Raw genomic sequence first — 26,899 nt, 5'->3', positions numbered from 1 at the left:
GACCGTGGTGCAACAATCTTGTATGTAATGTCACCTGAATGTTGTATCACATAGTAACATGTATGAAAACAAGTTGAGCTGAATATCCACGGCATGTTACCTTTAAATGTTTATTTTTTCACTTACAATTGAGGTAGGTAAAGAAAGTACCTGATTGTACATTCTTATCAAGCCACAAGCCGTTGCAGCTAAGAGCTGAGGTAGCCTTGGATTACACAGAAGGGTCAGTGGCCATACACATTTAATATGTATTACGAAATTAGAAACCTAACCTCAACACCTCATTTAAGATGGTTACTTTTGTAATCGTGTCATAAGTACATTATTGACAAAATTCACGCTTGTTGGATCTGTGATTTAACATACTGATTACATAATTGATACAAATTTTTACATATAAAAATGAAAATGATACCCCAATTATGCCATAAACCACAAATCTCAAGAAAAAAGCACTCCTGTCTTAGGCTTAGAAGGGAAAAACCAAATTATTTGGTGTTTGGTACTGCTTAGGTCAGACACACACAGTGTGAAATCCATGCACTTGGCCACACCTGTCATAGACACTAAAATCCTAAAAATAGAATTTATTAAAAAAAATTCTGGTAAAGAGTAGGGAAATACATGTATAACCCAATGTCTTCACCTGCAGCTGCACATTACTGCTCATTTCACACCTGTAATACACTGGCCCACAGTCCTTCACAACCACTCATCAAAATAACCTTCTGCACTCTTTTGGAATCAACTCCTGTTGACTAAAATATCGAAACTTTCATGAGTACGACTGGCACCTCTACAAAGAAAACATACCAAACACACAGAGAATGTATGGTTGTAGTTTTATAACAAGCGAGACAAGTTAATGCATCATATATTGCCCATCAATCTTAACCAAGTAACTCTAATAGAATCTAACAAGCGTTTCTTACGGGCGCAGACGCAAGACGGCTTGATGTATCAACTTTGGTACAGACCATACACAAAAACATTGACAGATCTAGGAATACAAAGGGGCACAAGGACCATGATCTTCCGTGGCTCGTTGTATTCCCGTATTTGGATGAACCTGGATCCATCTTTGAGAAATGTGGGTCAGGTGAATCACTGAAAGGGTGCTGAGCTGTGGAGGATTTGGAAGGATTTGGATGAAAAGGAACAAGCTGCTTTGGGTCTGTACCAATTGATATATATGCATATACACCCAGATTCAGTACACTTCGAAACGCGTTTGTCCCGGTATTGATTACACACTTCTAAGCAGCGAAGGAAAAACCTGAATGTGTCTAAGATTTATTTCAGTATTTTATGATCTGCTGCAATTTTGACGGCAAAACAAGAATAAATGCCCCTAAGAAACACTACGGCTAAATAGTTTGCAATTAACACAATGCTTAGCAGGAAGTACAAACGGTAAGCGATAATACATCAGCATTATACAGACTGCTTGGATCTGGTTACAGTGTACCAAGGTTTTCATTTTGATCACAACTTTAAACTTCAACACTCCATAAAATTTATACAAATACATGTATTGAGAAAAAGAACAAAAATTGAAAAAATATATGTTCAAAATCTTTTAAAGTCATATTTCAGAAGGGACAAAAGTTCAATGTACATGCACATGTAGGAGGGAAAGATTCCTTTACTTTGGAAACTGAATTGCAGATTCTGGGAATGTAAACTGAATCACTAACCAAGTCAGGTAGCATTCCCCGATCCAATCAGATAAGGGTGGGACTAGACAATGTGGTCTCATTTGAAGTTTTTCATAAATGAATGCTATATGATTGCATGTATAAATTCAACGACATCCTCTACATGCATGATCTATGGCTAACAGAATAAACCATGCAACTCTCCCTTTCCCATATTTCAGGTACAAGAAAGTAGATGTGGTGAAAGACACTTCACATGGGTGGGTTGTAGGAAAATAACACTTTTGTATTGTAAATACTATGTTCATAAAAATCAAGTAAAACTTCTTGTACCGATTTTTTGGACGATTTAGGGTTTCGATTTTTTAAATTTTTTCCTTCTCCTTTCAGACAACATTTTGTGTTTCATTCTTTTGAGATATTTAGGATTTTCAAGTAGGGGCTAAGTATGGATAATTTCAACAATACTATGATTTTAAACAGATAGTTCAAATATTTTTCTTTTAATCCGTGTAAATATTGAGGGCCATTAGATTTCGCAGAAGTTTTGCATGACTGGAAGTGGAGAGACAAAATTAAAAGGTGACGCAGAATTTGTCTTTTTTTTTTTACCAAGGTACAACTGTTATATTTTGTCAGTCTGTCCCATCCCATGCAAATACAAGCGTTGTAGTCGAGACCATCACTGACCAGACACAAGACCAGTCACAAGTAACAGTGGAACAATGGCAAAGGCATGTATTTTCATGCATTTCATTTAAATTGTTTGTGACTTAAATTCAAACTGGAGGTCTTGTGTTGGTCTTCAAAGGTGCCGACTACAACAGTAGCAAATACTGGAATATATAATATCCATAACCTTTGTTGGAAGGTGTTCATTTCAATTTTGATTGTGCTCTTCGGTGTATTTACTTTGGGGGGGCTCGTTCTGCAGATCAATGCAGGTGGTGGGTCCACTGATGACCCCCTCCGGGAAGCACCGCCAGGGATCGTTGGTAGCGTGACGCCAGTTGCAGATGGCCTTCTGCATGGCTTCCAGCGTGGTCTTGTGGGTGGGTGCTTGGGCCAAGTTGACCTCTTCCATGGGGTCATTGGTCACGTCATACAGCTCCCACTCCGGCCGGTAGTAGTACTGGTCTAGGGTCTTGTACCACTTGGTGGGTTTGCCTGCGGCTGTGTTGTTGAGGATGTCCACGAACGTCGCGCAGGCGGCAAGGTCCTGAGCGATAGGGTAAGGGGCACGGTAGTTCATGTTGTGGATCAAGCGATACTGCCGGTCCCTCATGACACGCATCGGGTAGGACATGGTCACCTCGTGGAAGTTGTGGCTGGAGAAAACAAAATCCCAGCCCTTGGGCTCAGCCAGGGTGATGGGCAGCATGGACTGACCGGTCAGCACCACTTTCTTCCTCAGGAGCGAGTAGTTGGGGTAGGGCACCCCAAACCAGTCCAGGACTGTGGGTACAATGTCGGTGGTGCTGGTCAATGCCTCACTGTACTGGCCCCAGCGTTGCTTGGCGTATGGATTGGAGACCATCATGGGCTCCCCCATGCCTGGCTCATACAGGTTGGTCTTGGCATTGGGGAAGGGGATGCCGTTATCGGCTGTGTAGATAATCAGGGTGTCATTGAGGTAGCCGAAAGCCTCCAACTCCTTCAAGAGCATGCCAACACCTGCACAGTCAGAGACAATAACAGGAGACTCAAATCTAAGCAACTTGGCTCCACACCAGACAACATGCACTCGTGTCCAATAAGTTATGAAGGACATGTGCAGTATCTAAACACATTCTCCCATACAAGTGATGTTCCAACAAGTTTTAGTTTGAGTCCCGGAACTAACAGAATCTCTCAGCAGAATTAACAATATGCTCACTGAGAATTAAAATTAAATTTTTTTGGAAGAACTTGATTTCTTCCGTTTAATTTCTGTAAAAAAGCAGCAATTCACTTTATGGTGTGCCCCAGTTTATCCCTAGAAGACCCAGTTTTAGCTTTTGGCTTGACAGAGTTAACTATGCATTGCAGCACCAACGACAGCACTTTGAAATATGTGGCAGGCCACTACCGAGTGAAAATCAATGCAAGCGGATAAACAGAAGAAATTTTTCAATCAATCACAACGACCCATGTCCATCCCATCATCACCGTCCCAATGATCCCCTGGATAGTTACAAGTTTTGGTTGAGAAAATGCGTGAAAGAGGTGTCACGAGAGCTGTCCATCCCTGCTACGTAACTCTGCCATGTTGGCTTCATCCCACAATGGGACCTGTGCTTCCACTGTGTTGAGCAACAGCAGTACGAAGACTAGATTCTTTTGGGACGCTTCTTTTAAAAATTGTTTCCTGCAAGTACTATATCCTTTTATCTCTAAAACCAAAAGCACGGAAAAAAACCAACACGCTGAAAAGTTCACAAGAAACGGCCAAAATAAACAGTAGTCAGCTTGATATGTGAATCCACACTGTGACAGACAAGTTTAAATGTGGCATGCTTTTGATGTGAATACAGGTGCGTGGCAGGGAAGATGGACTGATGGATGACTCTGTGGACGTTGCTTTTGAAAAGAAGTCAGATCAGCGACAGTACCTGCATCCATCCTGCTGATGGAGATGTACTGTGCCACAATATCCCCTCGTGTGGCCTGGGTATCCGGCAGATACCGCGGCACAATAACATCAGACGCGTTGTATTCTGCCGGCTTCCAATCGGCGATCACCCCCATCCCTGGCTGCCCATTGCCAAAGCGCTCCGCAAATTGCCCATATTTGGGTATGTCGGAGGGGTCGGCCCGGTGTGGGTCCTTGAACCCAATGTAGAGCAGAAAGGGCCTGAGGGAGGATAGAGAGATAGAATTGGGAGAGACGGTTTAATACCTTGATCCATGCGGCTGATGGAGGTGTACTGAGCGGCGATGTCGACCCTGGTGGCCGGGGTGTCTGGTAGGTAGGGGGGCACGATCACCTCCTCGGGTTTATAGATCAGAGGGTGCCAGTCGGGGATGATCCCCATGCCGGGTGCACCAGTGCCCCACTTGTCACAGAATAGACCCAGCCTGGACCTTGTGCAGCGGTGGGGGTCATTGAAGCCTACATAGAGCATGAAGGGCCTGGAGGGGGGAAGGGCACATATTTAACAAATATTTTGGCCTCTTGCATCATTTGAGCACCACGCTAAATACAACAAAATTCTAAAGTGGCTCAGAGTTGAGTAATGTCATTGGCAGGTCCTGAGGAGTGGCCATTGGAAGCAACCCCCCCCCTTCCCCAATCCAAAAGAGAAATGCAATTCTTTTAGTCCATTTTATTTCTCCTCCCCACGTAAAAAGCCCCAAAATGTAACCCCACTCCTAAGAAAGGCCACAAAAGGCTATACAACATTTCAAAAATTTTTGGGCCCAAACAACAATTTAAGGCCCCCTAAAAAAAGATTCTAGATCCGCCCTTACATACTGTTAGGCTTGGTCATCAATACAAGAGGCAGGGCATACAGTCTCATTGAGCTGTGACATGCAGTATAATCCACTGCCATGTTTTGTGGCACTCGATTTTACTGCACTTAGCAATGAGCAAAGCAAATACCTCCATTTACAACTTACAATTCATTATGAGGAGTGTTGAGCAGCTGTACATCTTGAACAGTTTGGACACATATTAAGAAATAAAACACTATCTAAAAGAGGGCAACTTGCATTCATAAATGGACTTGTTAAAAACCTATGCACATTGACCATGAGGGAATCCGATCTATCTTTTCTAGTTTATCCTTTGTCTTTTTTCAATACGTGTATAATGTAGTCACAGGACTAACAGACGATATAACAGTAGACTTAACCAAGTCCTCTGGTGGTTGAAGTGCCTTACTTGGTAGGGTCCATGCTTAAGAAAGTGCGTACAAACTCCTTCATGCGAGTGATGTTGCGGGCACACTGGAGCATGGGGTTGTTGAACTCTGTTTCCTCGTAGTCAAACTTGTAGACCTCGGGAGGAGCTACATGCTTCTTGCCTATGATTGCTGTAAAAACGAACCAGTAACACAGCATGTCTTTAATTCGCTAACCCTGAAACCTTTGGCATTTTCTGCTCGGCACAGCATCAGCTGAGAGCTAACCACACCACGCTTGAACATGACATGGTGTGTTTTTTTGTGCAACACCATGTATGTACATGGAGAGAGTGCAGAAGTGAATATGTCACACACACAGTTACGTGTGTCAAAGGCATGAGCGCGAGAACCAGCGCGTGAACCAACACGCGTGCGTACTCCATTCGTTTGCACTGCACTTTCTGGTTCACAGTGACACTTCGGTACTCTATTCCGGCATGTTTGGTACATGACGCCCTTTGCTACGGGCGCGCAAGAGCCCAGTTGAAAAATTTCTCACCAGTCTGTCTCATCTTTGCTGACCAGGCTGACCTCTAGTCAGACCAGACCAGATTGGATAAAGTCCCTTTATTCTGTTACAACAAATGAAAGTGGAAATCAGCCAAAGCTTAGTTTATGAGACTCTACTCCTTTTTATTGCACTATTCGCAACAATTAGTGAACAAGCTTTGCCAAGAACAACAAAGTTTCTGCAATTGATGGTTAGCATGGATCACAAGCTAGTAGGGAATTTTGGCTTTTGTCTTCAAGGATACATAAAAGACACTGTTTAGTACAATAGTGATAATAAATATTACTATATTTATATGATAGCACATGCTTCTTTTAAGTAAATTCTTTAATTATCCAGGGTCAAGTTACACTATTTTTTTCAGGCACTTACATACTCGGCCCTCAAGTGCAAAACTGGGATATGCCTGATAAAACCTGTGCTAATTTTGCTGCAATTGGTTTGTGACATCTTAAGCATAAACTGGCCTTAACCACTTGCTGCCGGGGAACCCCATTTTGAGCACCAAGGGTTTATACGCAGAGCCGGGCTGCCCGAAATCAGACAAAAGAGCTGGTCCGTGTACATGTAACAAAAGACAGTACTCAGAACAAAAGACCTGCCGCTGGGAGTTGCCATCATTTTTTGTCTTGCATTTTTTGCGGGTAATCTGTCACTGTTTTGAAACAGTATCTCTACTGTTTTGGGCATAGTGCGTCCGCGGATTAGCACCGTGGACAAAAAGCTCCAGGGCCCATTGATGAATGACACAGCACCGCTGAATGCTAATCCAGCCACGTTTGAAAAGACGCCACTCGCATTCACAGAGGACAAAGGAAATTATGCAGCACCTCACAATTCTGGACTCTCTTTTACAGGGCGGCTGACCTGGCTGAAATACTCAGGAGTCAATGAAGGTTGCCTGTCAGCTCAGAGTAGCCACCCAACAGTCATTTGTGAGGGTGTAAACGTCCATTAAATGAAATGATGAAATTTTGCAAAATTTTGAAAACTGGAAATCTTGAAAATCTCCCATACGTGTGCACTGCGTTTTTAAAAGCACCCGGCAGCACATATGAAGCCAGAAATGAGACGGCCGAATCCATACAGTCTTCCTTGTAGCACTGCTACACTGCTGCAGAACTGAACATGCACTTTTACAAGCAGAAGTTCACAGGTACGCTGTGAAAGCATCACATATCCGCGTATGCTTAGAACAGAACACCCGCAAAACTTTATAGCACGTTTTCCTCTGACATGTCTGTCTCAGGTGTAGCACCGGGTTTGTGCACAAGTCTACGGTGTAGCACTTTTTTGCTACACGCCGCGGCCCCTTCCGTTTTCATTTTTCCGTGTAGCACTGTGTATCACCGGGTTTGTGCACAAGTCAATGGTGTAGCACTTTTTGCTACACGCCGCGGCCCCTTCCGTTTTCATTTTTCCGTGTAGCACTGTGTATCACCGGGTTTGTGCACAAGTCAATGGTGTAGCACTTTTTTGCTACACGCCGCGGCCCCTTCCGTTTTCATTTTTCCGTGTAGCACTGTGTATCACCGGGTTTGTGCACAAGTCAATGGTGTAGCACTTTTTTTGCTACACGCCGCGGCCCCTTCCGTTTTCATTTTTCCGTGTAGCACTGTGTATCACCGGGTTTGTGCACAAGTCAATGGTGTAGCACTTTTTGCTACACGCCGCGGCCCCTTCCTTTTTCCCGTGTAGCACTGGGTAGCATTGTGCACTTGAAGGTCTGGTTCTTAGACCATCCGATCGGCTGTGCCTATATCCTATTGCATATCACCTGACTAAACCTTTCTGTGAAGCACACACAGGTTTTGTCTTCTTCGGTCTCATTTCTGTCTGGGTATGGCTATATATACGGCAGCAAGTGGTTAAAGGCCCTGGGGGAAGTAAAAGACAATATTTTATTTTAGAGATTGGAGGAAAACTATGAATAAACATTCTGGGGAAAACCCACAATATACGGTAGCGACTGAAAATCCAATTTACCGGTAGCCTAGGTGGGATTTGAACCCCTGGTCACGGAGCTCAAAGGTGAGGAAGGTACCACAACAACCAGGAAAAGCTATTATAAGGAACTGCAGTCATACCTGACCCCTTCTCCCTCCAAGAAAAAAAAAACACCACCAACCTGTCTTTATTCCGGCTGGTTTCAAAATCACCGGCAGGGCCTTCACACCCTCAAAGGACTGGAAGTGATGGGGCAGGTGCTCCAGGCCGTACATGCCATTCTGGTGCTGCGGTAGCCCAGTCAAGATGGCCGACCGACTGGGCGAGCAGCTGCTGACTGAGGTGTAGGCGTGGCGGATGATGACGCTGCTCTGTGCCAACTTGTCAATGTTGGGCGTCTTGCAGACGCTGTTGTTGTACACTTGGGTTTCAAAGCCCCCATCATCGGCTACGGTAACAGGAAGACAAGAAATGACATGAGCTGTAAGAACTGCTTGGAAATGATGACTGCTGCAGTTTTAGACCTCTTGAAACTTCTTTTAAAAAATGAGGTTTGCATTCTCGCAGTCTGAGGTTGTTCCATTTATTATGCATGTACTCATGTCTGAGCAAAGGGGCAACTCTCCATTCAATCTGGACAGGGATTGCATGTTTTTCTCCTTTTTTTGCTGCAACATGATTAAAAAACTGAAACCTTTTGGTACAGTGTGGGAGATATTTATAGCGCATAAATAGTGAAATTTCAGGCACATTTGATGTAAAGGTTAAGAGTTTAGTCAATAATTCAGATTTTCCCCATGGATAGACCACAACACTATTTTTCCCCCTTGAGTTTCGAGTGTAAAATATGGAATATCCATCAGTTGACCAATCAGAGAGAAGAATCAAGACTCAGTGACGTCATCCCGACAGTGAGAATGTAGTACGGTAAGTGAAATGCTCTTTACAGGAAATTGATAAAAATGCAAGGAACTTTTCAAACAATTCTGAACCCCCCCCCATTGCAGTGAAATAACGAATACTCAATTTTCAGCAAACATCTCAAACGAGTTTTGAGCAAAATCAACCAAGAAGCACTTTAATACTTGCAGTGAGCCAGTTTGGTATTTCAACAGCGCATGCCCAAAATGAAGTGCGTCCAGGGTCATTCAAACACACGTGTGAATCCTATCAGCACAGCCCAACGCAGACTCATGCATGTACTTTGTTCCTGGATGACCTTGCTGTTTGGAAATGCCAAACTGGCTCACACTAATTTTTAAGAAAATGTCTTCTTAAAAGGCTACCAGTATCATATTATAAAGTAACAATTTCACATTTTCCCTCACTGTTGATGTCCTCCACAAAATCATGATTACAGAAAGCAGTGCAAATGTGAGGAATGAAGATTGCCAAAGCTGTAATTTTAGAAATGTTAGTTTTTTTACTTTAATACAAGCTGCATTTTGTAAGAAGTTGAAAAAAGTGTTAATTTTAAGCATGTCCACTCTAGTGCACCGTCATGCAGCTACATATTTAATGCACAACTTCACAAGTGGAACTGTGGGTCCATGGTTGGTTGAACCAATTGTTGAAGTGCCTGGACCAGACCAGGCCTTCGTTAGTCCGAGTAACTTGGACTCTACAACTCAGATCACCTTTTTAAACAATAAACAGGCGATCACCTTTTTAAACAATAAACAGGCGATTCGTAGAGTCCAAGTTACTCGGACGACGCCTTCGTAAGAGTTCCCTATAGGCCTACGGACAGTTTAAAAAGTGATAACATGTTCTAAAAAAGTCAAACTTAGCTGAGAAAATATGAAAACATTTACTTAGAAAACACTGTTTTAGATGAGTCTCATAGGGTTTGTGCATGAAGTGTCAAGTGATGTCCAGGTATCTCTTTCTCCAGCCTCCGGTATGCGGTTCGTCATGCCCCATGGTTATTGCCACCCTAGATTAGGCATGCCTGGCACGACAAAATCCCGAACCCCAAAGTGGGGCTGGCCATGGCCGGCTATGTCAGTAAATTGACTTGCTTGACGCATGGAGGTTTGACGCACTCAAACAGGTACAGTAATGCTACATTGTATAGCTACAGGCCTACCTATGATTATCAGAGCATTCTTCTTTGCTGGGGAACTCGCCGATGCATGCCAAAATAACAGACAAGCGATACCAAACGCTTTCATAACTGCCATGATTCGCCCAGTTTTGCCTCTGGTTCGGAAGTGTAGTGTATCAATACAATACAATAAACATACAACTTATCACCACCTCCGTGCTAGTTCGACAGCCGAGACATGTATGCAAACATTGCTTACACAATGCACGCAGTATATGGGTTTTTGTCTGGGGTTTGGTCACTTTAACAGTCAAGGACACTTCTCGATCTCATGACCAGACTTTTTTGGGGGAAACATTGACTTGCACAGATCGTTGGCAAGATGCAAAACCAAAAAAGATCGTTAGAAAAGGGACAGAAGTTAACCTAAGTCATCAAAAAATTTTAAACACGAAAATGCAACTATAGATAGGAGTGTAAAAAGAAATGAAGAATAGGAAATTACAAAAGTTATTGATGTAAGGTATTAGCATACTAAAGAGACTTAAACGAGTTGAAAAAATAAACGTCAGGAAGATGGCGGCGTCCATGGCCGTGTCAGATGTGGTTGGAAAAGTCACATTTCTGCGTAAGGTACCGTCATGTTTACCAATTCGCCAGCCATAACAATGAGTGAAATATGAGTATACTCGTTGACCATTTGCTGAATGAAATGATTTTCCATGCTCCAGTATCAGTGTCAAACACGATGATTAAGTAGGTTGCCCAGTTTCCGGACTGTTGACTAAATGCACCCTGTAATGGTAACAAAGAGCTAGCTGTCTACACGTCGAGCGACTCTTCTCCACTCTGAGTCTGAATAGTTCTCGGGGTAGGCCTACAGGAAGAAAGAGTTCCATACCTGGACATCACTTGATACCCTATAAAACTGGTCTGAAAAATTCTCCGTGTTTTTAATAAATTCTTCAATAATTTCCTTGCTAGGCCTACTACAAAACTACTACTACTAGGCTACTACTAGTACTAGTACTATGCTAGCCTAAATTGCCTTTGACTTTCTTAGAACACGTTTTTTCCTAAATTCGATGTACAGACAAATGGTTAGTAAACCAGTGAATGAGAAAATCAGTTATTAGTGAATAATTTTAAAAGATAAATGTACCACAATTTGCCATAAATGGGCTGCATTCAAAACCCACAGTCTTACGAGCCCGGAAAAAGTCACAGGGCTGCAAGTCACATAGAGTATTGACTTGCTGTTCTGTAAGTAGGAAGGGGTGTACAAATGTACAGCGGACACTTGCTATAATATTTTAGGGAAAGTTGTCACTTTCTGGCCCTGATGATGCTGGGGTTGACTGTGGGCCTGATCGTTAGATCATGACGTGCTATTGGTTGGTTCTGTAGGCTGTAGTGTGGTAAGGCTGCAGGAAGTCTCAGTCTTTACTTCCCCTTTTCAAAATCTACCAGAGGACCCAGTAATCAGTGCACTGTACTCCCTTTTTAAAGATTTCTTACTTTGTTTTTGACAAATATACTACATGTACAACAGACAAAGTACAAAATCACAAAAAAGGAGTGTAGTGCCCTCGTCACTGGGTCTAACAAGAGGCTTGATTTTTAGACAGAAGATGTGATCGACGGATAACAGCACAATTTATCAGAAGGCACCACAGTTGATAGATAGCATACTATGATCAAGAAATCATGCCAATTGACAAATTGTACAAATTAATTCAGTGCATGTATGGTACCAGGGCTTAACTGTTCCTAGTGTAAAGTTACAGGTGCCTGGCATCTGCATTTGATGTTGTTTCTGTCAGTGTTGTATTTGAGTCCATCACAATTCCCTGTAAGTCCATCACAAGTCCATCACAATTCCCTGTAAGTCCATCACAGGTCCATCACAAGTCCATCACATATCCCTGTAAGTCCATCACAGGTCCTTCACAAGTCTATCACAAGTCCATCACAATTCCTTGTAAGTCCATCACAGGTCCATCACAAGTCCATCACATATCCCTGTAAGTCCATCACAAGTCCATCACAAGTCCATCACAATTCCCTGTAAGTCCATCACAGGTCCATCACAAGTCCATCACAATTCCCTGTAAGTCCATCACAGGTCCATCACGAGTCCATCACAATTCCCTGTAGCCAATTCACAAGCTATTTAAATAAGCTGTGACAAAAGCCATCTTTTGTCATTGTTCACCCTGTTACTTGTGACTGGCTTCATGAAGGGACTTGTGACTGGACTTGCGATGGACTTGACCCCAACATTGGCATCTGTTGTTTCCAGTGAATGTGATAATGGACGGTTCATGTTGTACTGAACATTTGAATTGTGTAACTCTCGTTTATTTTTGTTTTTTGCATTCATACAGAATTTTTTATAACAAAATTGTCCAAGTATGAAATGCAAAAACTTGGTTTGGAACCATCTGTTTGGAAAAGACATGGTCAATGTCAGGGTGATGTGAAACTAGAGAATAGCCCATTTGAAAAGCTTCTCTAAATGTTAAACTGCCATCATCTGTAAAGGATATACAGATGTTTCCTTCATAAAAGCAATTTTGTTCATGATCCACTGTATTGTGCCTTTTTTCAGTTTCCTATGATAATAAAGGCAACGTCAGATGATGACACCCCTACTGCAGGCTACCTCTACCAAGAAATAGCAGGTAATTTTTTTTTCAATTTTACAGTCTCGTTGTATGTATCCATAGAGTCGTGGGAAATTGCAAAATGCAACTAATCCTCGCACAATGGTGTAGTAGTAGCAGTCCTCCGTAGCAAAGGGGTTAAAGATGCTTCAGTTTTGTGCACATTCAGTTAGAAATTGGTGGCATAAATTCAATATCACACATGTGCACGAAACAATGCAATGTGGCATTCTTCAGCTCTTTCAAGTTGGCCTCTCAGTGTCCTGTGCAGTGTGTGCATGGAGTCTACTGAAGAGATCCCGGAAATAGTTTGGTTTTGGTTCAGACAACTTTGTTTGTCATTGGGGAAGGAGAAAGAAGATACAAGATGTGGTTAAACACTTGAAAGAGAGTGACTCATGGCAATTGGTTTAAGGTGCACATTTTTGGAATCTCCATGTACGAATCTGGCACAAGAAATATAAGCATTGTGCCAGATGAGGTTCAGAAAAATTAGCCTCCGACAATTATTCCGGATAAAATTCAGCAACGTGAACTCACCATTACTGAGGGCTACATACCCTGGTTGGTATGCGTAGGGGACCACGAAAGTCTTTGCCACTAGTTCATTTAACATTCAGTTTCTTGTGTCCTGGGAACAGATCTTACGTATGTCTCCAGCAACTACTGCAAGTCACTGCTTGACATTCTTGTGGACAGACTGGACAAACCATCTCACCACATCAAGTTCAAGGTGAGTACCTCAGAGTGTTGGTGGGATGAATGATATCATATTGTTAAATCTTTCTGTGTTTCCCACGGTGCCATGTGAGTAGCAGATTTTTCCTGAACAAATAAAACAATTCATTGGATGTAGTGAGATTGACTTATAGTTTTGGTCTCCAACTAATTAAATCTGTCATAGCTTTAGTTTTGATTTGGTGTGATTTCTGAGATAGTGGCAGCAAAGATGGTTGTCTTTTCTATCGTTTGCATTATTTTGATCATGCACATATTGGCTATGAGCATGGTGCGAATGATAGCAACAGACTGGTTGGTTTGCAGCCACGAAGCATCTTACAAGTCTCTTATTGTCTGATTTTCACCGTCACAGTTATTTCCAAGTGTATGTTCCTGTCTTTGATTGATCTGTGCAGGTGTTAAGAGTGATGAAGTATGTTATTGAAAATGGCAGTGAGGAGTTCCACAGTGGTTTATTGCGGCGGTCCACTGGAATTCAGCTTGCCACTCGTAAGTTTCAGTTTGTCCAATACGTGACTGCCAAGTTTGCAGTCACTTGAGTTTTGAGTTGCAGAAAAAAAAAGAACCAAAGCTTGATGTGGAGTAGAGGTTTATTTGGGCAATAACACACACGAACAATTATTTCTCACATTTTTGACATTGTGGGCAATAACAAGACATTTGTGTCACCATTCACCCACCAAACAAAAGCAAAATCAACCAACTTTATCCAGCCCAGCCAACATAATTAAATCTTCACAGAAACAGTCCCTTAATTGATGCTGACCAAACAGCCAGCCTCCTATTTTAACGGAATTCTGACCTGGAAAGTTTGAGAAACAACTACGACAAAAGATGATTAATTGTAGAATTTTCTAGAATTCTAAAGCGGCTTAATATTACCTATCAAAAATGCACTGCACAAAATCAAGTGTAGTGTGGTACCTTGCATAGCTTAAAAGAGAAATCTTTGCTGCTCTTTTGTTTCTGTAAAATTTCCCAGAATTCAGTGGACCACCTGATCCCCTCCATGGCAATGCTCCATATATTGCAGTCCGGTCTGCTGCAAAGGTGAGAACTAGGGTCAAACAAGGCTGAGTCTGAAATGGCCACTTTTTTCCTGCAGCTTCTGTTTAACCATATTGTTTAACCAGTAACCAGTGCCATAGAATTGCTAAGCATATAACTTTGACTACTACAGAAGTAGCTTTGTGAAATTTAGCCTGCAGGATATTGGGGACAGTTTTTCAACATTTGTTCTAATTTGGAAAAAGTTGTTTGTTCCATTGTACTGTTGCCCCTGAATCCAGCAGGTTGAGCAAAAGTGTCTTCATTTGAACTAATTGTTACTCCAAGAGACAGCTATACACCCTCTGGCTCACACGCTGGCAAGAATCTCCTAAACCACTGTTGCTCCATTCTTGCTTTCTTCATGACTGACTGCACAAAATACTTCTCTACACTAGAGTTATTTATAGTGTTTGCCATTATCACTCATCCTGCCAGATTTCCTTGACTTTTAATGACATTTGTAAAAAAAACAAGCACCTCAGTTAGCTTTGGGTTGGTAGATGTTTTGGAGAAAACTCCTCCAGTAGTTACATTTTTCCAGCCAACATTACTAAATATTTGTCTGTGAATAATTGAAAAACCCACAAGAATTTGTGTCATTTTGCCAATACCCTTGTGTGCATTAGGAGCTCTCGGAGGTTTTGTTTGACACCGAGAGATCCAGAAACAAAGAACCAAATCAGAACAAGGAGACAGCAAGGACCAGAGGATTGGGAACAAGTCAAAGTGGGAGCAGCATGGAAGGGTTTGGCAACAGGGGGGTGTCAGTGCACAAAGAAAGTAAGACCCAGTAGGGATTTCATTTTTGTGGACCCTAATTTCAACACATGGAAGTTTGAACTAAGTGTCCCTAATTCAGAAGAAAATGCCTTTCTCCTAAGGATTAGTGAGGAACTGTAATTGCGAAATTTTGTGAAGGTGAGACAGATTTAGCTCCTCTGTGTATAGATCCACTCACATCGTATTTACCATTGGTTCTGGCCAGTTGGTAGTGTCACAGGGAAGAAGTGTCAATAGGTACAAATTGAAGCATACTCATCATTGCCCATTCAGGTACAATGCGGTGAGAGTTAATTCTAAACTTGCCTTGGCTTTGCCCATTCAGGTACAATGCTGTGAGAGTTAATTCTAAACTTGCCTTGGCTTTGGGTCTGTGTCAGTGTCAGAAGATATGGTCTGTTACATCTGGGCTCCTAGTCACGTTTAAATGTTCCCATTATTGCTAATTGCTTTCAACCTGTAACTAAGCCAAAATGACACTGTAAACTATAAGAAAATGTTGATAGCTTCATGTTTTAAAGTTAAGGGAGATGCACAACTAGCACGTTAAAATGGATTTTTGTAGTTTGTGTAAGCTTATATTATAGCATAATACAAAGGAACCCATCCTTATGTAGAACCAAAACATGATGTCACGCTTTGTTTACATGTGCGTTCTTCTATGGGGGCTCAATGAATCGCGTCCCACCTCACTGCTGTACAAGCACACATAAACAAAACTTGACATCATGATCTCCGACAGAATCATTGGGTGACACAATTAAAGAGGGCTTCCGACAGCTCACCGACTCTTTCCGGGAACCATCGTTAACGGTAATCCACAGCCAGCCACAAAGTGACTACAGGCCCCTCGGAGGTCCTGAGTCAGACCGCTCTGCCCAGACCCCGTTCTTATTCCCTTCCGGAAGGCCAAAGACTTCGATGGGGGCGGAGCCTCAGGATGGGCGAGGGGAGTACAAGCCAGTGGTGATTGATGACGGGGAAGGGTCAAGGATCCGAAGCTGCCCACCAGGCAATAGGGACGTGAGGCGGCTCACTTCGGGTAAGAAATTTTATACCTTGGTGGAAAGTGTAAACGTTACTCTCAATTTGTCATTTGTTTACGGAATTAGTTTATGGGAATTTGTCATTTGTTTACAGAATTGCTTTTTGGGAAACTATATCACATCAATACATATAAAAGTTTGATTTGAGGGAGGTGTGTGTGCACCTTTAAAAGTTTGGCTTAATAGATGTTTTACCAAAACCACCAAAAGCCTGTATCCACCCCACATTGTGAGATCCGATTTTTGTGACATAAAAATCCCTGTTTCTCTTTTGAAAATTCCTTTTATGGAGTAGTTTTTGAATGGTAATTCATCTAAACTTGAAGGACACAGCCTGATATGCACCTTTTCATCAAAACGTCAGCAGTGAGTAATCAAATGGAACACTGCCAACTCTTCCATCAATAGATCTTAATTAGTACAACCATTAACTCCCCTCCCTTTGTAGTGCACAAGCAAGGAAGACCAGCAGGGGGCTGGGAGGACAGTTTCGGAGGGCGTAGCAGCAATACATCGAACAGCGATGGACAACACAGTGGAGACAGCACTGATCTCTCTGAGAGGTTTATTGAAATAATGCTCATTAATTTTTTTAAATTTTTCTTTTTAAACTGATTTTGGAAGTTCAGATGAAAAGGGGGAATGGAGAAGGGAAAGCATTTACTTAGAAGGTAGCAAATGTTCAGGACCAGGTTTTTTAGATGTTAGAAAAATTGGGGGATATTTTTATTTAACATACAGTCATATTGCTGTCAGTTTGTCAGGAATATATACATTATACCTGTAAGAAATAGAACTTTGAGTCAAACAATTGTATTTGGATAGAACTTGAGTGTAAATCTTTGTGACATTGTGCTTGAGGTTGACGTCCTTTTTTTAGATATTTAATTCAATTTTTGAAGTTTAGGTGGTAGTTTTAAGGAAAATTCCTACAGAAAATCAGTCTTTTGTTGTGAAATATGTTGTCTTTATGGAACCCATGGCAACGTTTGCAAAGCACGAGAAATCACTTGAAGATAGAAAGAGAAATTTTACCCCCTCGTCATCCTTTTGGTTTTTTTATTTCAGGTTAGCATCAGTGTCTGTGGAGGATGTCTCCATGGAAACCAAACTGGTGGAGGACTTTGTGTGTGCCACCGATGACAAACCCACACCTTCAAGGGACGTACTGGCACAGTTTGTCAAACGGTGAGTCATTTTATCTGAGCAGCCTTTGAGGAAATTCTGACCGCCGTCATTTAATTACGAGCCCTTTGCTTGGTTCGGTTGAGACTTATAACTTACTGGGCTGTGCAGTAGAGTCTCAACTCCTGTACTTGCAATGGGGGCCTTTGAGACGCTGGTGGCAGCAGACATACCAGTCCTGCTTCACAGTCTTGCGTGTGCTCAGAACTGTGCAAGCCTGCTCGGAATAGTGTGTGCATGCTCAGAACTGGTGAAGAGGACTGGTATGTTTGCCGCCACCAAGTGTCTCAAAGTCTGCCATTGTATTACCAAGGGAAAAGAGAATTTGAGTTCAATGCTGCTAAACCGGTGCCTCACAACAGTCATTTCTACTTTTCGCTGTTTCAGCTGTGCCACTCTTAATTGTGAGAAGGTAACAGAGTTGTTAGGTGTGGAACTTCAATCCACTTCAGCTCTTGTCCAAATGGTATGTTAGTTCTTATTATGTTCTCAGACTCGTATTGCCAAGAATATCCCCAGCACATCAGTCTACATTATGTCTAAAACCCGTAGTTCAGTTTTAATAGTATTGAATCTTATTTGGATTAACCCTAACCCTCCTCAATCCTTCATCTGTTGGAGGACTGAGGAGTGGTAGGGTTAAGCATGGCAAAGGTTAAGACTTCCCAGGACAAATTCATTTTCTGAGATGAAGTTCTTTTTAAGTCTGTCAAGTACACTGAAACAAAAAGTGGTATAGTGGAAGTTAAGCCGGAAAAAAACAGTGTGGGTTGAGTAATCAGGCTTTGAATAATGGGTAGGAGTCTTTTGACATGCCAAAAAGTGTCAAAGTATTTGCAAAATGACTTGGACTCATGCGAGGTAACCTCAGGACTTTCATTTTACCCTGCTGTATCACTTTCTATTCAATAACAGTTGAAAACCTTGAAAGATGTTAACTAAAGTTCTTGTGAACTTCAAGTTCACTTTTAAAATGACCGTCTGGCTTGTTTTCGAAATTTGATTGACTAGGTGTGGAGATTCTTTTCCTTAAATGCTAGTTTTGGTTTGGGGACCCATGTTGGATAAAACTAGTGCATACATACCAATTCATGAAGTTTTAGAGTTTCACTTTTTTTGTAAATTAATGTCGGCAGAGATGTCTTTATGCCCTGGAAGCCCTGATACGGGAAGACATAGCATCAGCTGAGTATCTTTCCTGTTTCATCCCAACTTCCCTTAAGAAGGTACAGGCTGAAGCAACAGACAGGCTTCTACAGGCTAAGGCGTCCAAGGTAGACTGTTCTTCGTACCTGGGCAAATGTCACAATTCTGCCTCATGACAAGCAAAGAAGGGGATGGGATGAGTCATGCTTAGTTTGTTCTTAGCACCTCCAAGTGATCTGAATTTGGAAAGCAAGTGTCATGTCACATGGGACAGTCGGTGCAGCCCTAACCCTTGTGGTTTTATTGCTGTCACAAAAAACTGTGTAGGATTGGCGAGGCTAGGGTTCAGTTTTGTTTGATTTATGTGGGTGTACTTCGATGCATTTCATGCAACTTCCAAGGTCACAGATATTCCAAGTACTGGCAAGTTTCAAGGTTACCGTCCTCGAACTTTATGCCTCTTTAAAACCGCTCGCAACTAGTTGCCACATCTACCATGTAGTAAAGCAATTTTATTCAGCTTTATCACTACAAGACATCGGACACTTACACTATCCTGTATGAATTCACGTAAGGCTGACCTTCTTTGATTGTTAGTTTTACTTCAACATTCCCTTTTACACTTCTTACTGTGAGTTAATCTAGTCACAGTTAGAGAAATTATGCCCAGATTGTTGAATTGTAACAAGAACCGTATTATGCTTTTAAGATGGAATTGAATTTTTTTAAAAGGCATTAACCTTTTTTGCAATTAATTTCACTTTTTATTTTTCAGAACCGTTTGTCATTTTTTTCTTCTTTTTTCTCTTCCCCTCCTCTTACTTTGAAGATTTTAAGGCAACTGGAAAGACTTCAAGAAGAGGCCACTGCAACTAAGTTTTCTAAGGTTCAAGGAAACTCTACAACTCATTCAAACCAAGACTCAATTCTCAGTGTACTGCAAACAGGCATCTCAAATAGCCCACCAACAAGAGGAACAGAAAGTCGACAAATGCCCATCTCAAATACCGAGGGATTGTGGGCAACTCAAAAAGATAATTCATCGCCATTCAATGTAGTGGAGAGCACCTCTAGTGTCTCCAAAGGCTCCGTGCAAAGTTCCAGGTCACTCTTTGCAGGCATGGACGTGGGGTCAGCAATGCTAAAGAAAGAGCCCGAAGTGCAGGGTGTTGTTCAAGCGGACAAGAAATCTGGACACAGGTCGCACAAAGATGGAGATAACAAGAGCAGGTGCATTCAGAAGGGAGATGCCCAACTTCTTGATGACTTGCTTGACTTGTCGTCTACCAACCAGCCTACGCTGGTTCCTGAACCAGGGATGAGTGTAACGAGGGTTCTCAGGACAAATCTTAACCAATCTAGGGAACTTTCTGATTCAGTTCTTTATATTAATAGCAAAACTGAAGACCAGATGAAAAAAAACAATGGAAAAGGAGCTGCCAATACTGAGGATGGAAGAACATCATCAACAGAATCCAAACAGGATATCCAGCCCAAAGTAGCTACAGGTACATGTAGCAAGCTTGAAGGCACAAATGTAACGACAATGCCAAACCAGCCAGATTCCATAATGTCTCGTAATGCCAACTTTCAGGACCTCATCGCCGCAACTGGGATTACGGTAACCAGTGGAAACGTCAAGAGAATAACTCCTGTTGTGGAATCACCAAATAGTCAGCCTTCCCAACCCCAACCAGGGCATTCACAGACAGCTGCTCTTAATGCCGACCAGATTTCCACGTTGTACCCCCAGCTGGCTGGTGTGGTGTTGAGTGGCTCATCGGCTGTCCCTCTAAAACTCAGCCGGAGGCCACCAGAAGGAAATTTTGCCTTTGTTTCTTCAAGAGACGATGGAAAGGATAACTCTCAAAGACCCAGTAGCTTTAATTTCGTAAAAGACGCCATGCTGGCCAGCAAGAAATGAATCAGTGCTAATGAACAAGTGCCATGTCTTGCCGGTGTAATATTTATCTCTGTGCAGTTAGTTATCGTTTGAAATGATGTTTATCATTTTGGATTTTTTTGTGGTTACCGATTATTTTCTCAACAGTCCTGTCAAGTGAAATGTAAACACCAACTTGAACAAGGACCCAAAGCATCACGAGTACTCTAGCTGTGTGTTCTCAAACAACTGTTACATGATCATGACTCCCAGGCAACAACAGACGTTTGAACCTCTTTTTACCAAAATGCGAACAGCTGCCCCTCACGTTGTCTTTGTCATCTTGCCGCTCGAGTGTATACACATTTGATTGGATTCAACTTTAATCTTTACCCACAACCCCCTGGTTTGATACAGCATGGCTCGGCCTTCAGTCTCACATCAAAGGCTTGTTTCGTACTCACAGGCTTGTGTTTAAATTGTTTGTATCCATCTTGGACAGAGCGGGTGCGATTAGCCCAGATTCTGACTTGCTACATTATGTGCTTTTTATTTTGAATACAAGCGGAGGCATTAAAAACTGCTAAATTCCAAAGATGTTAAAAATTAGGGAACTAGGACATTAAAGTTTGATTTTTCACTGGTTTTATTTTCTAACCCTGAACACAAAGGCACTGTTCAAAGTTAACACAAAACATAGGAGTCACAAAGAAACAGTCTTTTCCAAATTAAATAGTTTATTACAATTTGTTTCATGCCGAATGTCAGTTGACACACCAGATGTCTAACACGCAATGTGGTATCGGCACGCACATGTGCGTATTTTGCCAAGAATTTACAGCATCAGCAAACAAATTGACACTACTGGCACCTCGTTTCTTGTGCTGTTAATTTGACAAATTCCAGTAAACTGTCTCTTATATCGACGACGACAGACTTGCATTCATGGAGAACCCTAAAGTCTGCATGTTAATCAGCTGATCATTTGTCATTTTATCTAATAAAAGTTTTTATACCTTTTAGATCCATTGGTGACCAAATTAAATATAAATGTAGTTGTAAAATGTGTCCACTGTTCTGATGGAGAGCCTACCCTGTGTTCAAACCGATGACAAAGGTATCCTCTGGTGAAACTTGGTCAGACTTCTTGGTAACATTATGTTTTGTTGAATATACATGCAGTAGCTATAAAGATGGTCGACATTGAAACACATTTAGGAAAACTACAAACTTTTCACAAATTAACAGTCTTCATCAATTTCATGCAAAAACCTGACTAAAAACCTGGCTTTAATGGCCTATCAGAAAATGTGCGAGAACTCTTCAGTCTAGCCAGCAGTAACCTGAAAATCTCCAGTTGAACCAGTTTAGTGAAAATGGTCATGCTTTCTTTCCCCAAAGGAAAAAGTTCTCCAAACTAGTTCTAGAACTTAACTTGACGTCCTCAAACAATGGGGGGAATAACAAGTTAATTTTGCCATTGAAAATGAGTATGAACAAACGTTACAGCAAACAAAAACATCTCGACTTAATAAGTATTCTTGAATCTAAGATCATTTCTTCTGGAAGTGTTGAAAAGACGCACACGTTGATTCACTGCACATCATTCACACACTGCATAGGGGTTTCAAGCCAGATGGTTACCAGTGATGTTTCCTGAGACGATGATGCTCTATTGAAGAACAAGAAAAAACATAAAGACTACGAGTTTATGGAGAACTGCGGCATTCCAAAAGTAATTGGAATTCTGAAACACAGTTGAAATACTGAAGTTTTTAAGCAGACAAATCCAAAATACTATTAATCTATCAAGTTCCTCTGCCACCTTTTAGAGCATTTTGATACCATTACTTAACATGGGCCTTCTTGACCCAATTTTTGACAAAACTATTGGCTTTACACTCCACAGCAGGAGTTTGCTGGATTTAGGGTTTTGCGAAAATACCAGATTAGAAAGGAAGAGGAGCGCTCATGCGTAAGTCAAGTCAGTCATGGGCAATTGTGGCTCAGTAGGCCCCCCTCGTTTCTCCAGTTTCAGTAAAATGCAGTGATAGAATACTTCTGTTCCTCCTGGATGGCTGGATGGGATGCTGCAGGCCAGGAAGCCTTTGTACTCCTGGGTGGAGAGAGAGACGAGTCCGGGGAGGGGGGTAAAGTAGCTTGCCTGGGGACACAACATGCAGCAAGCAGCTGGATTTGAACCCCCTGACCTGCCGATCCCAAGTTGTGAACCATTACACACTTGACCACACTCTCCAGTAAGCAGTAGCCTGTGCAATGTTTTATTTGCCATATACTCACTCTCTCCTTTGTATCGCCAAATGTAGCTGACAATGATGCAGACGGCAACAAACTGGCCGACTGGAGCCACGCCCGTCTTCCTTACATTGACATACTTATGGTAATACCGGTTTTTGCCTGTACCAAATGACAAGAAAATAAAAACCAGTAAGCACCCCTCAATTTGTACACCCAACTGATTTTGCCACTGGCATGAACAGCTACCAAGTTGTGAGGGACTACTTAGCACAGAAATATTTGCTTAGGTAAAGCAGCTTACAGACCGAAATGTGTAACCGATCACAATGTCTGTGATTTTTTGCTAATTAGACAAATTTTCTATGTGTGGTACTATTTCCTGCTTGAAGGCTTTGTGCTTTTGGGCCCAAGCTTACCAATCCTGACAACCTTAACAAAGTCTGGAAATATCCTTACACTTTGACTGATTTTTCCTTACAGGTTTCTCCAGGCTTGTAGGCAGCAGTACCAAATGGTTTTTGAGGAATTATTGGACTTGTTTCCCAAAGTCAACCATCTCCACATTTAAGCCTTCTGTGTGGGCACTTTGTAAGGTTAGCTTTATTATAGGCTTGGAAGTTATGAACTGTACTTTGATTCGTCATCAAGCACCACTTATCTGACTTCATGTTTCCTAACTCAGTGTGTGTTAAAACCATATTGAAATCAGAGGATTTCGACCTGTTACAGTTAAAGTTCAGGAAGGAATCGGTTACTTTGCCAAGCTTCTTTGAAACAAACCTATAGTCCAAGTCAAAAGATAGAAGCCCATAGTCAATAAAGCTCTGAAGTTTCTTTGTGACCTCTGACAATGCAAAGCTATGCCAGGTTACAATTTGAACCAAGGTAACAGCCACAACACCAGGAGCCTTGGGTGGACTGGAACCTCTCACCATTTGTATTATATTTGTACTTCCTCTTGCAACAAAATTGACCATATTTACAATATCAGGTCATTTCTTTGTTAAGGAAATGTTTCTATAGCACTACTGCTTGGCCTGGACCACAAGTAATTGTCAGCACAGGTTCAAAAATAGTGCATGAAATGGAGAAATTGTAATAGGTATGTTATTTTTCAAAATTTAAAACCCTGAATCCTGTTTCACCAAACAAAACCCCACATTGCAATCTGTTTCACACTAAGTCACAGAAGTAGTCAAGTTTATACAGTTAATCAACGTAGTATTTACGCAGTGCCTCATTTCAACATCCCCTCCTCAAACACAAAGTGAAGAAGGGATTTTGCCATTTACTCTGACTACTCAAAATGTGTCATACTTTTGTAAAAATCAACCTGCCCTGTACTTTAACCCTAACAGTCCCAAATCCTCCAATTTCAATATGATTTTACATACACCCTAGGGGGTTAGGGTTAAGGTAAACGTGACTGTATGTACCTCGGATAACGGCACCCCACATGGAAAAGGGCGAGAAGCTACACGATGCCAGCCAGCGTGGGAGCTGGCCTAGCTTCACCTCGCTCAGTCTCAACTCTGATACAGCTGTAACCAGAATGAAAAATAAGAACTAGGTATATACAACTCTAAGGAGACGTTACAACCACAGCGGCACTGCACTAACAGGTGCTTCCTTACATGTCTGAAGGTTGACTCGAGCGTGCTTTGGGCAAATCATGACACCTTCTTACTCAAAGAGGCATGCAGCATGTAGGTATCACCTCCCCACTTGTAAACGCTATGTCACCGCAGTGATGGCTTCTAATTCTAGTTTTCAAATTTTTTTTTACTTTTTTTTTTTTTTTAGTTCAAGCAGGGGATTAGGCTCTTGACCGTGAACCAGTCCCTGAATTTTGCTTTTTTGTGCATTGGAAAATGCACAGCAACTAAGCACACAAACATGGCAAAAGAGACTGGAGAAACGATGAGCCCAGACCAGTCACAGGCTTCACCACATCAATTTTTTCATGCCAGCCTTGCAGGCGAGGCACCTTACTATATACTAGCCTACATAATTAGTGTGGTGACTGAAGAATCACTTGGCTGTGGCCTGAAATTACACACGAGTCTACGGTACTAGTCACTACCGGTCATACTAATTACCATCAAAATGCAACAGACTGTCAACACACCATCAACACAGCGTCAACACCTTCAAAACATGTTAAAAATCAAAAGAAGCGGTACTCCACTGTTAAGTTTTTGCCAAAAGGATATTTTGGCTAAACCTCAACAGGTTAGACTCAGGAAAATTGCCTTTAATTTGGCCAAATCGTCTCCTTAACCCTTTGAGCCTTAAAAGTATTTTAATTTACAGCATATCCACACCTAAATGGTACAGTCCAAGCTTCATGAGGAGGCAAGATGACGGCGAACAGTAGATACATGTACGCTGCTACTTTTCTTCCTGTGAAAACACTCCATTTTGCAAATTGATTTGTGATCTCCAACTACCGGAAAGTCTCTTTCAGGGAAAAAATGTTGCATCCTGACTCCACTTTTCTCATCATATATCATCTCAATAAAAGACTAAGTCAGTCAAGACAGAAATGCTAGAAAGACACAAAATTCTGGACTGAAAAACATTTACCGATGCTGTTGGGAAATACTAAGAAAACTCTCTTCACTCTCAATAGACTTTGTACACAACTGCTGAAGTGGAGTCAGGATGCAACGATTTTTCTGACAGTAATTAGTAAGGGTGTCGGTCACTTCACCCCATTTCCACTTCACCCCATTGATTATCGTTCATTCTGTTCTTCAGTAGGCCTAGATGCAACAAGTAAAAACATCGACGTTTGAGTACCCAAATAACGATCAGATAGTCCAACTTTCAAAGGCCTAAACAATGATTCCGATTTCCCGACCGCCAGACCCAAATTTTTTGGTGAGACCCTAAAATTTTTATTGGTAAGTGTTTCGTTGTCCCTGTGGTAAAAACACAAGTGCAAAGCGCTGGTTCCTGCTGCACCGCACCCGTGCAAGAGAATGCGTGATGGAGTGTGGCGTCCAGTCTATTCATGCCGCTGCAACAGTTCATGTACGTGATCTGTCACGCATCGAGAAAAATCGGTGTTTGCAAGATTTCTTCACGTTAATTCTCAGTATCTTGTCTATGTGTGTATTTATTTATTTCATCAGTTTAATTTTAGGTTGTTTTGCTTGTACTTGAAGCGAGCATGTTTCCACAAAATTTCCTGCGCATCAAGCTTAATCCGATCGCCCGGGTATAGCTGTCTGGATGCATTGACAATTACCAGAACAATGTGAACAGAATTATGTGTGTCGCTTTGAAAGAAACTTGAAAAGGATGAGAAATAGCCCCGATACTAGTCCAACCATATGCATTAATTTACCATAATGGACAACGCATGTGACATGCCTTAATGCCTTAGAGTTTACTACAATAACTAGGCCTAGGCCTGTTTATCGTTACCATGTCGTTTCATGTCGTTTGTGGAATTCCTCGACCATTTTTTGAAGAGGCTTGTAACACACTCAAAACAGACGGCAAAGTGGAAATGCATGGGGCAAAGTGGGGTGGGGGGAAGTGGGTAGGGGCGATGTGGAAATGGGACGAAGTGACTGCAAACTCCAGCAAGACCCACCATTACTACTGCCTACCGGCCATGCCGACCACAGTTCCCATGGCCGTAGAATCGTGTAATTTCAAGCAATAGCCGGCCCAAGTAGGCCTAACTAGTGTTAGTCATGTTAGGCATTGTTAATGTTAGTAATAATGTTAGGCAAGTTAGGCCGCGGCCGAGTCTTCCTAAAAACTCTTTAAAAGGGTATAAAGCACACCAGTATAAATTACTTGACATGTAAATATGTATATTTCTAATAAGTTCAGCGATTAAAATAATTACAACGTAAGTAAACAACCGATTATCTGCTGGAACACACAATTTGTCAATAGTTTACGTGCGAGCATTTGCCAAACCTACCGGTTTTGTCCGCCATGATTGAATCAAGTAGTCCCGCGTATGGATATTATAAAAAGATATGTCCTTTGGAAAGACAAAGCTAGGCTGTTTTAGAGCAATCATTCATTTTTTTTGGCAATGTCAAGAGTTTTAAAAAAATTCTAAAACAAAA

The 26,899-nt window shown here is 41.8% G+C and overlaps 3 protein-coding genes across 10 annotated transcripts; 1 reads left to right on the top strand and 2 right to left on the bottom strand.

Annotated features, from left to right (window-relative positions):
• Nucleotides 1–85: 85 nt before the first annotated feature.
• On the bottom strand, nt 86–10,414 carry LOC110980262 (N-sulfoglucosamine sulfohydrolase-like). Of its 3 annotated transcripts, none has more exons than XM_087138646.1 (5): nt 10,093–10,414; nt 8,185–8,451; nt 5,524–5,674; nt 4,250–4,491; nt 86–3,332 (listed from the first exon to the last, which is right to left on the bottom strand). In XM_087138646.1, exons 1-5 carry the CDS (start codon nt 10,184–10,186, stop codon nt 2,539–2,541), a joined length of 1,548 nt encoding a protein of 515 aa, XP_086994772.1. In that variant the 5' UTR covers nt 10,187–10,414; the 3' UTR covers nt 86–2,538. The 3 variants fall into 3 exon arrangements, with proteins under 3 accessions (XP_086994772.1, XP_022092481.2, XP_086994773.1); XM_022236789.2 differs by lacking the exon at nt 4,250–4,491 and adding an exon at nt 4,537–4,769 and having other exon boundaries at nt 10,093–10,408; XM_087138647.1 differs by lacking the exon at nt 10,093–10,414 and adding an exon at nt 9,818–10,047.
• Nucleotides 9,339–21,610, top strand: LOC110980261 (uncharacterized). Of its 5 annotated transcripts, none has more exons than XM_022236785.2 (12): nt 9,339–9,416; nt 12,662–12,734; nt 13,358–13,449; nt 13,853–13,946; nt 14,440–14,507; nt 15,134–15,287; nt 16,030–16,329; nt 16,782–16,896; nt 17,402–17,521; nt 17,906–17,984; nt 18,655–18,792; nt 19,494–21,610. In XM_022236785.2, exons 1-12 carry the CDS (start codon nt 9,354–9,356, stop codon nt 20,586–20,588), a joined length of 2,391 nt encoding a protein of 796 aa, XP_022092477.2. In that variant the 5' UTR covers nt 9,339–9,353; the 3' UTR covers nt 20,589–21,610. The 5 variants fall into 5 exon arrangements, with proteins under 5 accessions (XP_022092477.2, XP_022092478.2, XP_022092479.2 ...); XM_022236786.2 differs by lacking the exon at nt 9,339–9,416 and adding an exon at nt 10,587–10,683; XM_022236787.2 differs by lacking the exon at nt 9,339–9,416 and adding an exon at nt 10,607–10,678.
• Nucleotides 21,266–26,899, bottom strand: LOC110980263 (ATP synthase F(0) complex subunit f, mitochondrial-like). 2 transcript variants are annotated; one of them, XM_022236792.2, is made up of 4 exons: nt 26,749–26,899; nt 24,242–24,346; nt 22,848–22,964; nt 21,266–22,218 (listed from the first exon to the last, which is right to left on the bottom strand). In XM_022236792.2, the coding sequence occupies exons 1-4, from the start codon at nt 26,762–26,764 to the stop codon at nt 22,187–22,189; spliced, it is 270 nt and encodes an 89-aa protein (XP_022092484.1). In that variant the 5' UTR covers nt 26,765–26,899; the 3' UTR covers nt 21,266–22,186. The 2 variants fall into 2 exon arrangements, with proteins under 2 accessions (XP_022092484.1, XP_086994775.1); XM_087138649.1 differs by lacking the exon at nt 26,749–26,899 and adding an exon at nt 26,687–26,738.

This window comes from Acanthaster planci, linkage group LG07 (genome assembly GCF_054643075.1).
Source record: "Acanthaster planci isolate LZ-2023a linkage group LG07, COTS_SCS, whole genome shotgun sequence".
Taxonomy (NCBI): Eukaryota; Metazoa; Echinodermata; class Asteroidea; order Valvatida; family Acanthasteridae; genus Acanthaster; species Acanthaster planci.
Note: the sequence above shows the minus strand (reverse complement) of the source record. Positions and strands in the feature narration are given on the sequence as shown.

Coding starts and splice junctions, on each gene's coding strand:
- LOC110980261 (XM_022236785.2), top strand. CDS start 9,354: ATGATTACAGAAAGCAGTGCAAATGTGAGGAATGAAGATTGCCAAAGC. Junction 9,417..12,661: donor AAAGCTGTAATTTTAGAAAT/GTTAGTTTTTTT, acceptor GCCTTTTTTCAG/TTTCCTATGATAATAAAGGC. Junction 17,522..17,905: donor CTGGCACAGTTTGTCAAACG/GTGAGTCATTTT, acceptor TCGCTGTTTCAG/CTGTGCCACTCTTAATTGTG.
- LOC110980263 (XM_087138649.1), bottom strand. CDS start 26,735: ATGCTCGCACGTAAACTATTGACAAATTGTGTGTTCCAGCAGATAATC. Junction 22,965..24,241: donor GTGGGGTGCCGTTATCCGAG/GTACATACAGTC, acceptor CATTTGGTACAG/GCAAAAACCGGTATTACCAT. Junction 22,219..22,847: donor TTGGCGATACAAAGGAGAGA/GTGAGTATATGG, acceptor GTTCTTCAATAG/AGCATCATCGTCTCAGGAAA.
- LOC110980262 (XM_087138646.1), bottom strand. CDS start 10,186: ATGGCAGTTATGAAAGCGTTTGGTATCGCTTGTCTGTTATTTTGGCAT. Junction 4,492..5,523: donor TTAAGCATGGACCCTACCAA/GTAAGGCACTTC, acceptor ATCCTCCCTCAG/GCCCTTTCTGCTCTACATTG. Junction 3,333..4,249: donor CATCAGCAGGATGGATGCAG/GTACTGTCGCTG, acceptor CTGACTGTGCAG/GTGTTGGCATGCTCTTGAAG.